The sequence below is a fragment of the Talpa europaea genome (assembly GCF_964194135.1).
Source record: "Talpa europaea genome assembly, chromosome: 8".
Taxonomy (NCBI): Eukaryota; Metazoa; Chordata; class Mammalia; order Eulipotyphla; family Talpidae; genus Talpa; species Talpa europaea.
In genome coordinates this window covers 25878032-25895088 of record NC_140075.1, presented here as the reverse complement: position 1 = coordinate 25895088, position 17057 = coordinate 25878032, and the positions used below count along the sequence as shown (strand labels likewise).

At 41.6% G+C, this 17057-nt stretch overlaps 1 protein-coding gene across 3 annotated transcripts in view; it reads right to left on the bottom strand.

Annotated features, from left to right (window-relative positions):
• FMN1 (formin 1) overlaps positions 1–17057 on the bottom strand; it is a gene marked incomplete at both ends in the record, with an annotated part of 376429 nt that overhangs the window by 17516 nt on the left and 341856 nt on the right. For all 3 annotated transcript variants that reach the window (XM_084239702.1, XM_084239703.1, XM_084239704.1), the window contains one exon: positions 11324–11473. In XM_084239702.1, the coding sequence (XP_084095828.1) occupies positions 11324–11473 (150 nt within the window). The remainder of the gene's footprint in view (positions 1–11323; positions 11474–17057) is intronic.

Sequence of the window (17057 nt, the reverse complement as noted above, 5' to 3'; positions counted from 1 at the left end):
GTTCTGAACATGTCTATTTAACAAAACTACGAAGAGGTTTGGAGGCCTGGGCAAAAGCAACCTACCTGGAATGTACTTGGGGACCTATACCACCAAAATCCAAATAAAGATGTCTATCAGGAGCAGACAGAAAATTCTATAATAAACTTATTTGTTCAACAAATATTAAATGAGCACCTATGACATGTAAGGAAAAACAAGATGCTAGAAAGAAAACTAAGGAGATACTGCCTTTGGCTACTAGGGCTTACAATTTAGTTAACAGAGAAAAAGTCTATAACTAAATGAGTGAAAAAGAAAGCACCCAATGCTGAAAACAGTAAACCCTCCAAATTCTGGAGAAAACTGAGCCCAGAGAGATTAGGGGAAACTTTATGAAGAGGCAGTGTGTGATCACTAGATTAAAATTTTCCAGCATAGTGGAAGGGATCATGCTCAGCGAAATAAGCCAGAAAGAAAAAGAAAAATACCAGATGGTCTCACTCATAGCAGGAATCTAGAAAACTTAAATAAGGGACCAGGAAAATGAATAACTATAAGAAAGTGAAAATCAAAATCAACAAAAAACTATGAACCAGAGACACTCTATGGAGGGTGGGGGGCAGGGAAAGGAGGGATTGGGGTCAAAATAAGAGGGTTGAATTGTATGGGGAATATAAAAATAAAAAAAAAATATTCCAGCATAGGGTCCCATTGCTTGTAAGGCACTTAAGACCTAATGATATTTTAAAATCACTGAGATATTTTTAAATTATTTAAATAAAACTGACCCAGTGCTTCAAATTTATATGATAGGCATGCAAATACAGGAAAGACTGGTATGGACCAGGCCTACTCAGAGAAGGATGGAAAAGATGGCAGATCGTTTGGCCCTGGAATCACACTACGTGATTCCTCTACGTGTGTGTTGTGTTTCCCAGTCCAGGCCTTTGCCTTATACCTTCCTTCTTCAAGTAGCTAAATTCTTCCTCTCTGTCAATGCTCAGCTCACTTTCCTACCTAAAATCGCAAGAAATCAAAGTTGGAAGAGACCTTCCAGATCAAACAAATCGATCAGTTTTTAAACATGGCTGAATAGCATTAAAAATCACCAAGGAGCGGTCCTCTTTTTTTACCCCCCAAAGCTTACCTGCTCTATTTAAGCAAGGGATGAGTAAGGCAAGACATTTATGGGGGAAATCAAACACAAAATATGTTCTTGTTTTAGCTTCTCTTGGGGGAGTTTTCTAAAACTGCAGATCCCCGGGTCCCACTTTCTGGGATCATGAGTCAGTAGATCTGTTTACTTTTTTATGAAGCTCTCCAGGCAATTTGGAAGACCTGCCAGAACTGACACTAGCTGATGTCCAACATTTCCTCACTGTCTTCTGAATCTCATCTACAATTTTCTGTTGAGGGTGATCCTATTTATGACTAAACATCTTCCTCAAAGTCCTCCCTGGCCTCCACATTTCTCTGGGGTCATTTCCTCCTTCAATCTCTTAAACCATCCAGGAGCTTCATCACTCACTTAACATCATTTTATGTTGTGTTTTGAAGTCCTTTCTACATCAATAAACAATTATCAGGCACTGTGCTTGAGAATGGACCATGGAAGATAGAGCAAGAAATGGGTTCATGTCCTAGAGGCGGGGAAGGACACATAAACTGCTAAAACAAGAAGTTGGAGCAAATTAAGTGTTGAAGGATGGTAAGGAAAACATGCTGTCAGAAACCAGAGGAAGAGAGAGTTCTACTCAGGGGCATTTCAGAAAATTTCTAAAGGGGTGGCTTTAGAGATCATACTTAGGCAGTGACTGTATTTTGACCAGCAGGAAATAATCAACAATACAATGCAAAGAAAGTATCCAATGAGACACAGTCACTAGAAAAATAAAATTAAAATCACAATGAAAAGTCACAGATTTGTTGAAATGGCCGTGATCAAAAACTCCAGAGATAACACACCCCAAAACTAAAATATTAAAACCACATGATCCAGCAGTCTACTTCTGGGAATATATCTAAAGGAAAAGAAAACGAACTAAAAAATAGAGTTATACTCCCCTTCTCTACCCCATTTAATAGCAACATTATTTACAATAGCCATGACAGACATGAACTAAGTGTCCATTGACAGATGAATGAATAAAAAAGTTGTGATATGTACACACACACACACACATACAGGAATACTATTCAGCCATAAAGAATGAAGAAATCTTAACCTTTTGTAGCAACATGCATGAGCCTAGAAGGCATTATGCTATGTGAAATAAAAAAAAGAAAGACACTGTATGATCACACTTACATGTAAAATCTAAAACCAAGAAAAACCAAAAGCCCCAAACTCATAGAAAAAGACATTAGGCTTGGGTAACTACAGGCAAAGGGTGGGTAGCGGGAGACTGGATGTTGGTGGTTAAAAGGTATAAACTTCCAGTTTTAAGATAAATAAATACTAGTGATGTAATGTGCATGATGGCTATTGCTAACTCTGTTGTATAATATAGAGGAAAGTTGTGAAGTAAATCTTAAGAGTCTCATCAGAAGGGAAATTTTATTTATTTACTGTTTTCCTTTCTGTTTATCAGATTACATGAGATGGATGGTAGCTGAACCTATGGTGGTGTCCTTTCACAACACACGTAAACCAGGCCATCATGCTGCATGACTTACACTTTTATTGTGGTTTCAGTGATTTTCAATAAAAATGGAAAAAAAATAATTGCTGCCCCCTTATAAAAGTAGTAATAACAAGAAAGAAATTGTCCAATGAGAACATAAGGCGTGACTGTAGAGGTGGGGTTATCATGGTGATGCTAGGGGATGAGGATGTGGGAAATGAGGCTGGAAGTGAGGAAGGGGCATACTTTTGGAGGTTCAGCCTCTCATTTTGGAAAGAAGATGCAATACCTGAAAGAGCTCAAGCTTTAGTGTCAACTATAACTGAGGTCCTTATCCCACGCGTTGTTTACTAGTGAAAATTTGTCAGTGGCAATTCACTTACTCTGTCCCGTGCTTATCTGCACTGAAGTGCAGATGAAGGTTGGGCACCCTGTGGGAATGTTTAGTGTGCACTAGTGGCTTGGGTCCAAGACTAGAAAAGGGGTTGAATGCACTAAGAAGATTTGAGAAGCTTTGATAAAGACGTGATAAGCGAAGTTATAAGAAAACTGAGGCTATCTAAGGGGCTGTAATAAGGATCCGATAAGCTTATGCATGTGAACACTAATCACGGCTATTTATCTTCCTTTTATTTCATTAGTAACAGAAATCAGCAGAATATGTTTAAAGAAATAGATGTGATCTAACTTCTGTTTTAGCAAGATGATGGAATGCAATGTTAGGACACATTAAAGAGGGGCCTCCCTGGTGGTGCAGGGGGTTGAGCACAGCACTGTGAAGCTGTCCGCAGCCTCTGCAGCATGTGTTTGATTCCCGGCTGGCCAGGGAGCTACTGACATCAGGGAGCTACCCACATGGCGCAGCAGACCTCTCCGTCTCGCCCGCTGCTCCCCTCAGCTGTGTATTTCAGCAGATCCACCTGTTCTGCTCCCCACTCCGTCTCTGGTGAATCCTCTCACCACCACCCCAACTCTGGCCTGTACCCCAGTTCATGTATGCATAAATAAATAAATCTTAAAAAAAAAGAGAGACATTAAAGAGGAAACAGAAAACATATAGGCAGAGGCAGGTGTTAGAAGAATGTCTTAATAAAGCAGGTGGGAGAAGTCCTGAAGTAGGACAGAGCTACTATGAAAGAGGGCAAAGAAAAATAACCACTGTGGAAGGAAAACTGGGCTGTCAGCAGTTGAGAGAAGATGAAACTTGTAGCATTAAAGATGACTCTGATTTCCAGCCTCCTTTTACTTTCAAGGGGAGGATGGACAGCAGTGCAGCTGAGAGCTAGGGAACTGAGAGCTGTAGGCCGCAGTGGAGATACAGTACGTCCTGCCTGGGACACACTGAAGTGCAGATGAAGGTTGGGCAGCCTGTGGGAATGTTTAGTGTGCACTGGGAGCTCGGGGCCAAGACTAGAAAAGGGGTTGGCTGCAGTAAGAAGATTTGAGAAGCTTTGATAAAGACGTGATAAGTGAAGTTATAAGCAATTTGAAGCTATCTAAGGAGAGAATACAGGGTAAAAACAGATCTGAACCTTGGGGAAGATCCAGACTTAAGGGATAGAAGAAAAAGAGGGACTAGCAAAGGAAATGGAAGACAGGTCATCTTTACAAAAAGAGACCCAGAACACTACCAGAGCAAGAAGGGTTTTTAAGACAGAAGAAACTGTCATTGATGTGAAAGCTAGTGGGAGGCAAGGAGTTAAAAGAGTGATTTGATTTCGCAGTTAGGAAATGTAGCTAAGTCTACTGATGGCCTCAACATTCATTTTTTCCATTCCCTTCAGTAATGGAATCCATGAGTCTCAGCTGCGCACAGGCCCCAGGTAAGCCTGCATTTCCTGGTCTGCCCTGAATATGGCCAAGAGCCTAAGCTTTACCCAGAGAAGAGGTACACACCCCAGGTCGCATCCCTAAAAGGAAACAGAGGCCCTCTGGGCCTCCCCTGTCCACTGGCTGGAACTCAGCAGGCGTGGTCATGGATATGATACCAGCTAACTTCAGCATTGTAACGTGAATGATTGACTGCCACAAAAGAGAAGGAACCAGGGGCCCTGATAGCTAAATAACTTGCAGTCGGGTTGCTATAGAAGAGTAAAAGAACATTTCTTGTTTAAGCAGTAGTTATTTTGGGCTTCATTATGGCAGATGAGGTTTTATCCTTAGTGATACAGAAAAGGGCCTCCCTGGTGGCTCAAGGTTAAGTCACAGCACTATGAAGCTATCAGCAGCCACTGCAGCACGAGTTCAATCCCCAGCCAGGGAGCTGACCCACATGGCGCAGCAGACCTCTCCTGCCTCGCCCGCTGCTCCCCTCAGCAGTGTATTTCAGTCAATCTGCCTGTTCTGCTCCCCACTCCCTCTAGTGAACCCTTTCACTGCCCCCACCCCCCATCCTCTAGCCTATACCTCAGCTCTTGTATGCATAAATAAATAAAATAAATCTTAAAAAAAAAAAGTTAGAAGGGAAAGCAAATAGATGAAAGGATCATTTGTAGAGGAAAGAATGCCAGAGAAGTTTATTAATCCTCTTCCTTGTTCGCAAGATATGTTTAATTTTGCTAAACTGTAAATTTATTGCTTGGAAAATAGGTTTATACTTTATGATTATGATAGTTCTGTTTTTAAGATAGCACTTTGGGACATTTGTATATTTGTACAGAAGTACCTACAAATGTGACTTAGGATAATTCAAAGTTTTGCCAATTAATTAGGAAGTGATTATTTTTTTTTATTTTTTTTAAAGATTTATTTATTTATTTATTTATTTATTTATTTTTTTATTTATACAAGCACTGGGTATAGTCAGAAGCGCGGGAGGGCAAGAGAATTCACCAGAGCCAGAGCGGGGAGCAGAGCAGGCAGAAGGACCGAAGTACACTGCTGAGGGGAGCAGCGGGCGGCAGGAGAGGTCTGCACGCCATGTGGGACCCTCCTCCGGTGGTCGGGGAGCAGCTGGGGATCGAACCGGCAGTGCAGAGGCTGCGGGCAGCTTCGCAACCCAGTGCTCAACTGCTGCGCCACCGGGGAGGCCCAGGAAGTGATTATTTCCACTATTAAAGGAGTCCTTGTAGATATGAAGCTTCTCAACAATTAAGTGTATACAAAACAGCCACATAACAAAGGGATAGGGGAAAAAAAGCTAATTTGTTAGAACTTACTGAATGATTGTGTATGTATATCAGTAGGAAAGCAGAATTCAATAATAAAAATTTTAGTTTATGGGACTTTTTCCAGTAATAACTTTAAATATAAAGAGAGAAATTCCTGCAATGTCTACACTGCAATCAATGGCTCCTTTGTGGGTTGAGTGGTGGCCTCTCTAGGTCCCCAAATCCTGGTCCTAAAGTGACCTGAGCAGTGGGGAGCTCTGAGAACAGTTTTGGGATAACCCCACAACAGCTCTGATCTATCTGCTGTTAAGGGTATGGTAGTTGCATAATTAACCATAATAGTTCCACTTACAAACTCTGTTGGGGTTTAGTTAACTAAAAAAAAAAAAAAACAAAACAATAAAAACACAAAAAAACACCAAACCATCCATTTCCCCATGGTGTAAATTATAGCTATGTGAATAATGAAATTTCTTATTTGCATTTCGCATAAAATTCACCCAACTCCTTATTCACTCATTACATACCCATTATGGGTTTTTTAAATGGCACTTTTAAAGTTTGCTTTGGCTCACAATGAATGATTTTCCAAGACTTTATTCCTGGAGACATGACTCCTCTGGGATTTCTTTACCTTTTGCAAATTCAGAGCTCATTTTGTGGGTGGTTTGTGGCTTATATGTATGCATGTGTGGGCACATGTGGGGAGCAGTCTTAAGATATTCTAAATGGTGGAACATTTTGTAAGGAAGCGTCCTCTATTCCATTGTAATTAAACAGAACAAATAAACAAAAAAAGACCCAAAGAATATGAAAATATTGATTGAAAAAGATATATGCAACCCTCTATACACCACAGCATTGTTCCCAGCAGCCAAGACATGAAAACAACCTAAGGGTGCACTGACAGGTAAATAAACACAGAAAATGTGGTATATATAGAGAATGGACTATTATTTAACTAGAAAAAGAGCTGAAATCTCATCTTTTGCAACACCACGGATAGAACTTGACATATTACGCTTGGTGAAATAAGTCAGAAGGTGAAAGATAAATAAGGGATCATTTTATGAATATGTACAATATAAAGAAGCAAAGAAAGTAAGTAAAACAAAAACAAACCTTAGTTTCTGTCAACAAGATGGTGGTTACCAGAGGGGAAGTGACAGGGGTAGGAGGAATGAGAAGGGAAGTTATTTGGATAGTGGTGAACAATGGTAGCACTCTGGTTGGGGCAGTGGTGTGGGATATACACATATTGAGGTGTGAAGCTGTATTCTAAAAGTTATATATAGTATTATGAACCAATGGTACATCCATCAACAAAAGGAAAGAAAAGCAAATGCAGAAAATAAGAATAGTCAACAAAATAGCAGCAAAAACTAGGTTGCTTTCTTGCAATTAGGAACATACTTGGATTGTCTGTTGATTTAACAGGAAATCTTATAACAGGAATCTCGTACACACAGGAATGTGTGTTAAACACACAGGAAATGTGTGTTACAAGATTCATTCAATATTTTAATACCAAAAGGAATGAATACAAAAGAACATGGATGGGTAAAATTGAAGTGAAAGAGACATACGATTTTTGTTAGCCACAGAACAGTGTCTAGTACAAAGAATGCATTAAGATACATGTGAATTGACCCCCCCAAAATCTTGATGATCCATAATAAACCGCTAAATGCAATGTTGGTTGCAGATGAACAGCAAAAAATATATGTGTGTGTACACGTCAGCTGAAAAATTGTGATCCTATGTGGCATATATACACAATGGAATATTACTCAGCGATCACAAAAGATAAACTCATGCCGTTTGCAGCAGCATGGATGGAGCTGGAAGGGATCATGCTCAGCGAAATGTCAGAAAGAAAAAGAAAAATATTGGATGGTTTCATTACAGGAGGAATGTAGGGAAACCAAACAATGGGTCAGAAAAAAAGAAAAGACAAAACTAGCAGGCAAATTATAGATCCGAGACATACAGCAGGAGAGGGGGGCAAAACAGGGGAGGGAAGGGTACAAGCGACTATGTTCAGTTAAAAAACTTGGGGGATGTGGTGATGGGAGATTGTGGTGACTACACCTGAGGGGAGAAATCAGATATTGTGCAAAAATAACAATGATGTAAGAAAAAAATTGTGATGGTCAAAACCAAAATTAGTATTCTAGGGAAAGAACTGGAGTCCAGGGCCAAGTCCATGAGGGCAATGAGATTTCTCTCCATCCCCAGCTCTTTCCCCCACTCACCATCAGTCCTCGCCTTGCTATGTCTCCTAAGAGAGTCTCCAATGAGTTGAAGTGCGAAGGTGAGGAGCGTTATCTCAGACATGAAACACACAGTTTCTCAGAATATTTTTAAAAAAAGTAATTTCTACATTCACAGAGATTTTCAAACCAGATCAGGGTGAACATTTAGTTCCTGCTACTACCAAATACACCTTATTCAGATGTGACAATTGAGGCCCCCAGGTAACAGTCACACAGTACATTAATGGAGTAAAAATGCTAGTTTCAACTCTACCTAAAGAACTTTTCTCCACTCTTGGACACTACCTGTACTCAGAAGGGGTAAGAGAAGAGCCGGTACATTTTACTGGAAGATGACTTCTAGCACCAAGGGCTGTGTGAGGACTGAGGTGTGTGGGGATATAGAGTGAAGGTTGAGGGAGAGGGCATTATTTGGAATTTGTACCTGGACACGTAACCTTGCTATTTTGCCTAATAATGGCTTCAGTGCTAAGCAACATTTAATGCCGTTAATTTACCATCCTAGAGTAGCTTGCTCTTCTACTGGCAGAGTTAATCTGCAGGTCAACCATATCTCCAGTGAAATACTAGATCTCTTCTATTCAAATGCGGAATTGTACCCCGACAGCAGCCTAATGATAGGGGTTATCACTTGCACATGAGGAACATAGACGTGGGGCTTTTACACAGTTATCTGGGAGGTCAGAGATGGCTCCCGGCTCCCTGTTGAGGAGTCACATCCATCACAACTCACATTAAGTCAATGCATATTCAAGGAAACCATGCTAAGCAGAACAAGAAGTAAATATTCCCTACCACCTAAAATTGACTTCAAGGGGCCGAAAGTAGTATTCACCACTTCATTTGGAAGTGAATCTATCCCTTTGAAAATACTATTACTGAGCCCGAATTTTCCACCATGATTGTTGAGGTTTCAGCTGGCCTTCAAATATATCTAAGTCAAGTGAATGAAATCTCTTCAGATGGGATCCCAAACTATAGCTTTTTTTCCCTGTAATAATTATAAACGATCAGACTTTCTTTTTGTTGTGAATTATATTGTCTTTGTGTATAATATCCTGACATTCAATGTTGTTGGATTTTATTGGATATCCAGGAAGAGTATAATAAAACAAAAATGATACTATGAAACAAGACCAAATAGGTGTCAGAACAAAGCAATCCTATTTCTCATTTAATTGTAATAAAACTAACCAAGCTAATTTGCTTTCCTGTAACACATGTGTGATTCCAACAGTTAAAGCTAAAAGCCTTTGCAGATCGAAGACAATTTAAAAAAAAATCTCTATTTCACAAGAAAACCCTGGATATTCATCAGTCTGCTTAACTGGATGAGCAGTAATAAACATGATGTGCCAACACGTCTTAACAAAGTGATTTTTGTAAACAAACTGCTTCCGAAAATATTTTATTAGCCGTCATTAACGTTCAGAGATGTTGTTTTAGGTTGGAAACCTTGGTGATCCATCTCGCAAAGAACGGCTGGAATGAAGAGACCTCTGGAATTGCTGGAAGAGGAGAGCTAAAAGGAGTCTGTGAAGTCATGACCCCTGGAAGGTGTTGGTTTACAGAGTGTGAAGCAGGCAATTCACCAGCTGCACCCAGGAAGCAACTCTTTAAATGTCTATAGCTAAGAATCCTAGGAGAGTCATTCTGAGGGACGGATGGATACATCACTGCCACAGAGCTGCAGCCAGTTTGGTCTAACTTGCCGGACAGGGGAAATCTCCTGCATTTGGAATACAGCTCGGTACTGAGAAAGGAAATTATTCAAAAGAAAAGTGATAAATTACTCTCTGCTGGTTTTTTTGGGGGGTGGGTTTTTTCCTGAGGGCTCCAACTACAAGGACAAATTCACTAAGGACTCTGCGTAGAACCTGAGGTGTCAAACCTGAAGCAAGCGCTGGGCATTCAGGACCCGCTGCTGCATGTGCCTGGTCAGGTGTGGATGTGGAGGGCCGAGGAGGGCCAGGGGGCAGCTGCAGCCCAGTCAGAGGGAGAGGAGCCGGCTCTCTTGCTTCTTTAAGGGGCTCACGAAACACAGAATACATTGCACAAAAGCTTATTTCAGCTTAAAGGGCTATCTAAGAGATTGCTGAGCAAGAGCAACAATTGGGTGTCAAGAGTTCTAGGAATTTTTTCATGGTATTATCAACAATCTATTTTCTTATCAATGCCACTTAATATTTCCCGCTTCTGTGTAGCTATAAAATGGATAGACCCACTTCATTACCCTCGCTCCAGAAGAGACAATGGTGAAAAGATGTGCTGATACACATTTTTAGAGGTCTTTGATTATCTTAGAAAGAAAGCAGGTTTTGGGGGAAAAAAAATTCCTTGAGAAACTATTTAGTCCTTAGAAAAATTAGAAAATATTCAGGAATATAGGGGAAGCTTCTTGGGGTCGGTGTGCATGTCAATATATTACATACATACCTTTTCTCTAGCTACAAAGAAAAGGGTGAAAATATTGAATTAAGGAATTTCAGTTCTCAATGTTTAGTAAAATGTAGATATTAAATAAATCATTTCCCTTAATTTGTAGAATTCTCTGTATCCTTCTAGTCCACTTTGAATGACACTCTCCAACATCTGTTCTGCACAAGAAGTGGCAAGACCTGCTCGAAGTTGAAACCCACGATACACTTTGTAGACAGTGGCAACCTGATCAAAACAGCAATAGAGCACAAACGCTTTTTTTTTCCTGATCAACAGGGCAAATTCAGCCTCTTGCTAAGGAGAATGATCTCCCCCCTCCCCAATCAGAGCCCAGAGTTTTCTTCTACCCCCAACTAATAAAATCAGGAGGCTGCAATGAGGCCTAGCGGCAAGCAGTTTGATGTCCTCAGCAGGATACGGGGAGTCAGAAGTGGCGCTGTAAATCCAGAGCGGGGCTTCAACACTGTGTTAAGTGTGGCCCGAGTCGTAGAGATTTCCCTTTGATGCAAGTTCAGTATATTAATGGGAAAAGCATTCACTTTTATTTGTCTGTACTGTCTGCGGCAGCAAGGCGGCCTCATTTAGCCTGGGCCAACATGAAAACACACAGAGAAGCAATCTGTTGCAAATTAGCACAGCTCCCCTTTCATTTACTAGCTAGTAATTGGAAGGGGTTAAGAAAGTGTAACTTATCAAATCACGTGAGTGTATCTGCTTGTGTGGACAGCAAGCCTCCCCCAGAGTCTCCCCTTGAACCCCCAGGCAAATATCCTTCCTCGAGGTCCTCTCCACCTGAAACACTGACACGTGGAAATGGGTGCACTTGGTTAGGTGTGAGAAGGCATTTCCTAGAGGCCTGGAGGGGGCACTTACGACTCTATCAGAAGCTTACCTTTCTTTAGATATGCTTTTACTCTCCCGTTTCCAAATCGTCTTGAAGTCACTGCAGAACTCGTACCACACCATAAACACGTAGTTGGGAGTGATCTCCTTCTCACCAGACTTTGGCTTCATCCCAAAATAGCCTACTGTTGCTTCAAAACTGCATAGGTAGGGGAAAAAAGTTGAACAGAAGTGAGACAACTGTTAACACCAAAACCCATCCAGGTGAGGAGAGAGGCACTGGGGGCAGTTTCTCACGTCTCTGACAATCCCAGCTTCAGAAGCCAGTGGTTTATCCTCAGCCTCAGGAAATCTACTTGCTCAAACCCAACTCAAGAAATTCAACTTGACTAGGGATACTTCTGGATACAGCTCATCTCTCTACAACCAGCATGTATAATTCCAGAGGCGGAAACAGGTGGAGGTAAGGCTGTTTGGATGTGTTCTTTATCTCAAATCCATAGCTTGCTTTTCATTTTTATTTTTTAAAGATTTTTTTATTTATACAGGAGCTGGGGTACAGGCCAGATGCGCGGGAGGGTGAGAGGATTCACCAGAGACAGAGCAGGGAACAGAACAGGCAGACTGACCAAATACACTGCTGAGGGGAGCAGTGGGCGAGACAGGAGAGGTCTGTCGCGCCATGTGCAACCCTCGCCGGCCGGCCGGGATCGAACCTGTGCTGTGGAAGCTGCGGACAGCTTCACAGCGCTGCGCTCAACCGCCTGCACCACCAGGGAGGTCTACTTGCTTTTCATTTTCTGTGTCATGGTCACAGGGAATGCTGATGACATGACTCTGCAGCATTGTCAGCAAGACAACCCACCAGGGATCTGTTGCATGGGATCTGTTGATCCCATCTGTTGAGTGTTTCATGGAAAATCAAGAGATTCTTCTATCCTTCTTCAGGCATCTACTGAGTTTGCAATCTTGGGTCAACCACCCCGCATGGACTCCCTATTTTCTCAAGGGTAAAATAAAAGATTTAGACTACATGATACAGGAATACAAACCACCAATGCACAAAAATAGATATAATTGAGGGCACAAAAAGGTTTGGATGAAACACCATCTCTGATCTTAAAATAGGCTCGCCAGTTTGGTTGGAAAACAACCCAGGTTGTCCCAAGAAGATTCCCAGATATCACTGAGGACGCCTGACCTACCCCAAGGAGGTCCCCAAGTACACCAGGCTCCCAGGGCCTCCCAAGCAGCCCTTCTTGGAGGCACTAGCTTTGCAGCAATTTATAGCTCTGCATTCAATCTACCCCCACACCCCCTACCCACCTCAACTCTCACAAGCTCATTTGCCATGAGCAAGAACACATAAATAAATGGTCCCCTTTTCTAGGGTGTTGGAAACTAATCAAAGCAGGAATGGCTGGCCAGGTTTATTACACAATACTATCATCTGTTCAGACACAGCGAGTTTTTGTGACCATCCTGAATACTGAGTTCCTAATGGAACTCTATTCAACGGCGATTGTAAAACCCTGAAGTCCCATTACTATTACGGAGCACACTTTCATCTCGTTCTCAGTTATTGGGCAATATGTATCTCATAAGATTTTATCACATTTCACAGATGAACTGTTAATTGATTCCATGGCTATGATTAGGCGAGATCCAAGCTGGAGCTGCAGCTCTGAGTCCCATAAATTCTTTGTGCTTCTGTAAATAATAAATCTGTTTTTAATGCAAATTAAAACTACTGGTTAGGGAATTTTGGCTCCCAGTTATTAAAGACTGAAAGTGCATAAGTGGAGAAAGGCAATAACTGCAGTAATTTCTTAAGGGACTCTCTTATAATTCCAAACATACATATTTTGGAGCAAACCAGCAATGGGGGTGGCGGAGGAAGCAGTGTCTATTTTCTTTTCCTTTTTAAAAAATTGTATCATTTTTCATTGAGATACTGTTGCTTGACAACACTCTATATAATTTAGGGGTATAGGTTCACACCTTTTTAGATTTGTGCCACCATACCACTCCCACCCCACAAAGTAACCCACACTCCTCCACCATAGACCTCTGGGCTCCCTACCCCCTTTACTCTCCACCCGATCGTCCCCTTCTAGTAGCCTCAATTCTGCAATCAAGGGTGTATTTTGGTTTAGTTTTGTCTATTTCTTTGCTTTGTTTCCTTATATTCCACATATGAAGAAAATCATCTGGCATCTGTCTATTTCTGACTTATTTCACTTGACATAGTGCCTTACAGTTCCATCCATGTTGTTGCAAATGGCAAGGTTTTGTCTGTTTTTTAATAGCTGAGTAGTATTCCACTGAGTATTTTTACCACATTTTCTTTATCCAGCCATGTCCATTTCCTCCTCAGACATGACTCCTGGTTCTGTGGTAGTTAAAATGCCGATAAAACCAAATGTATACATTATGGTATATATATTTATTTTATTCAAAATGAACATTATATTGATTGTAGTGTGGTAATATAGAAGTAGAGAGATATGTAACTTATAAGTACAGACCATGAATTTCTTATAGCATTAAGGGGATTTAGAATTAGAAGGGATTTACAGATCAATTCATCCAATGTTCTCATTTGACAGATGAGAAAACAGAGCCTGGAAAGCCTGAATGACCTTATTCTTTGGTGGAGCTGGGGCTACGACCTAGGTGCCCTGATTCTCAGTGAGATACTTTATAAAAAAATATATTTATTTCTTTATGCATACAAGAGCTGGGGTGCAGGCCAGAGGTGTGGGGCGGGGGAATGAGAGGGTTCACCAGAGACAGAGTGGGCAGTAAAACAGGCAGGTCTGAAATGCACTGCTGAGGGGAGCAGCAGGCAAGACAGGGGATGTCTGCTGTGCCATGTGGGTAGCTCCCTGGCTGGCCAGAGATGGAACTCGTACTGTGGTGGCTGCGAATAGCTTCAAAGGGTTGCGACTTAACCCCTTGAGCCACCAGGGAGGCCCCTCAGTGAGATGCTTTTTTTGCAGAACACATTGTTTTTCTCTCTTCCTATAATCACCTTCTACACAGAAACATGTTCATTTGTGCATTAATGGAGACAGTCTTTCACATTAAGTATTTGAAAGAACAGATTGTATTTCTATTTTTTTGCAGGATAGAGTGAAGCGCACAGAAACACCAGTGGTTGTGCTTCAAGGATCACCCCAACACCTCCGGTGTTATCTGGAATGCAGACAGTGAGGCCAAGATATTGCAGTTTCGGAGAGTGAGTATTGTGTGGTGAGTTACCACAGAGCTTGTGTCTCCATCCTGCAGGCCTCACCGATCCCAACCCTAAATTGAAGCCAACTGTGTACCTCTATCCCCAGGCAATTTGTGAGACCCCCCCCCCTTGTTAAGCCTCAAAGGGGGTGAAAAAGTAAAGGAAAGGCTGAATTTCCTGATTTTTCCCCCTATGTGTTCTGGAACCTCAGAAAGCAGGTGAACCTCTTTGGAAGAGCCAAAACCTCCAGAGTCCGGGAGGAAGGCAGCTTTGTATTCGGCAGCCTTGACAAAGAGGAAGTTGCTCTGAGGATGTGCCCTATTTTCATGTCCGTGTCATCCCTTTGTTTAAGGAGAAACTAAAAGCTAAATGATGAGCCTACAAATATCTGATACAGTCCAAGCTATTGTCCTCCCCAAGCAAAACTCTCTTCAAATTCAATTTCAATTCCTAGACGACTGATTTGTGAAAATTTTCTGAAATTTGGGCATGAAAAGTGCTGGTATTTAAAGAGCAGGAGATGCTTATCCAATAGACAGAGGGACAATCACGCTTTTTTGAGATGTCTTATTTGTCAGCAGATAACTAAAATCATTTTCAACTCTCAAAAGACTGATTTCTAATGTTTTGTCTCATGAAGCTTTTTTAAAATTTTACTCAAACCTAGTCCCTGCATCCCTTTCTTCTGCTATAATTCCTTGTCTGATTTGTATCTTTTTAATTCAACTAAACATTTTTAAAGGACCGACAATGATTCTATCAAAGAGCCTGTAGCAAAGTGAACTGTTTTACTTTTAGAGTGTTGAGATGCCAAAGCAGAACACATGCACTTATTGTTTTACATGCATGCCTTCAGAAACTGCTTAGGAAAAGCAAATATTCCTTAGCCTCAGAGTAAGTTGTTTCTCTTGAGAATAAAACATAAGAATTTACTAAATCTCACACAAATATTGCAACACTGACCACCAACCTCCTTAAAGAGTGTAACCAAACAACTGTGGTTTCTACATTAAAGATGGGATCGAACATATTTCATGTATGACATGAAAGCTAGACTACCTTCACCACAAAGTCACGGAAAATGCTGACAACCGAAATTTATGACCCCCCTCGGCATAGCTAATGCACAGCAGCAGCTTCAGCCTCTCTAAGGTGGGCCCCTTTCCTTGAGCAAGAATCTTGAAGTAGTATTTGAAATTTGTCAGCCACCCTGGAAACCGCATTTCTGTTGGCCCAACACCCACGTGTCCTTGTTGATGGGCTCTTTGCTACAATCTGAATATTCTACAACACAGACTCGCCAGTTTTACACCCTGAGGAAGAGTCACTTCATCTAGGGGTAAGGTCCAGAGAGGGACACAAACTCTAAAAATATAACCATGCAATTGCAAACATGATCACCTGAGGATGATCATAAGATTCAAGAACATGTCTGCGTTTAGGGAGATGCGAGATTTGCCCAAACCTCAGTTCCACCTGCGTTTTAATTTTATTGACAATTACAGCGCGAAACAGGAGAAGCTGTTGGTGCCTGTCAGGGCAGAACAGTGGCATCAGCTCCAGGCTTTCAGAACACTGGGACCTTGTGGGTATAAGGAAGGGAAATGGTTTGTTTCTAGAGTTTGTTCATCTTTCTTTAAATTTACAGCTAGGAGACTCCTCTTCTTACACATTTAGTCTACGGCTCATTGTTCCTTCTCTGCTGTTTCCTGCCCCTACCTCCTATTTTAATTTCTAGTACTCTAAGAAACAGTACCAGCCATATTCATCTCAGTTCCCTGCCCTGAACACGAGGCGAGCACCTCAGTATAGTCCCACTCACCCTTCTAAGGGGGTGGGTGGCCAAGCCGACTAACCTGGTCAACTGACAGAAAGAAAAACCCTCTAGTGGATCACAGCCCATGACTGCTGGGCTCCACTGGGTCAGGTCGATGGTTCTACTCTGGTGTCTATTAAGAGAAAAGAGCAAAGATGGGATCTGAAGAGGGTGAGTGGTTAAAGAGAAGGCCTCTGAGTTCTCTTCCAATTTCTGAAATAATTTGACACATGTAGAGGTCAGTCCCTTCCCCCCACTTGCCCCTTGTTTATAATATCCTCTAGTTGCTGAGGAAGGTCTCTCAGATTATGATTGAAATAATTGGTTTAATCTAGTTGTAGTGTTAAGAAGGATCCTACGTCCCCAACTTCTGTGAGGTGGTTCAGGAGCAGAGTAATGGAGGAGAGCCAAACAGATGGGAAAAGTGTCAGGATGCACAGGAGGCACCTGAGTCACTTCTGGATGATTCTCACTTGTTGGGGGAAATATTCCCACGTCCTGTTACACTGCTTTCACTCTGGCTCCTGATAGAATCTCACTGCTCATGAGTGCAGAGTCTGAACAAATAGGGCCCAAAGAATGGCTGGTCAGATTTCATGCTAAGTGAAAGAAGCCAGTCATGAAGGGAAAAATACTGTATGATTCTGTGTCTATGAGGTTCCTACGTTATTCAAAGTCACAGAGCTAAAAGTAGAGTAGCAGTGGTAAGGGACTGGGTGAAGGAGGACA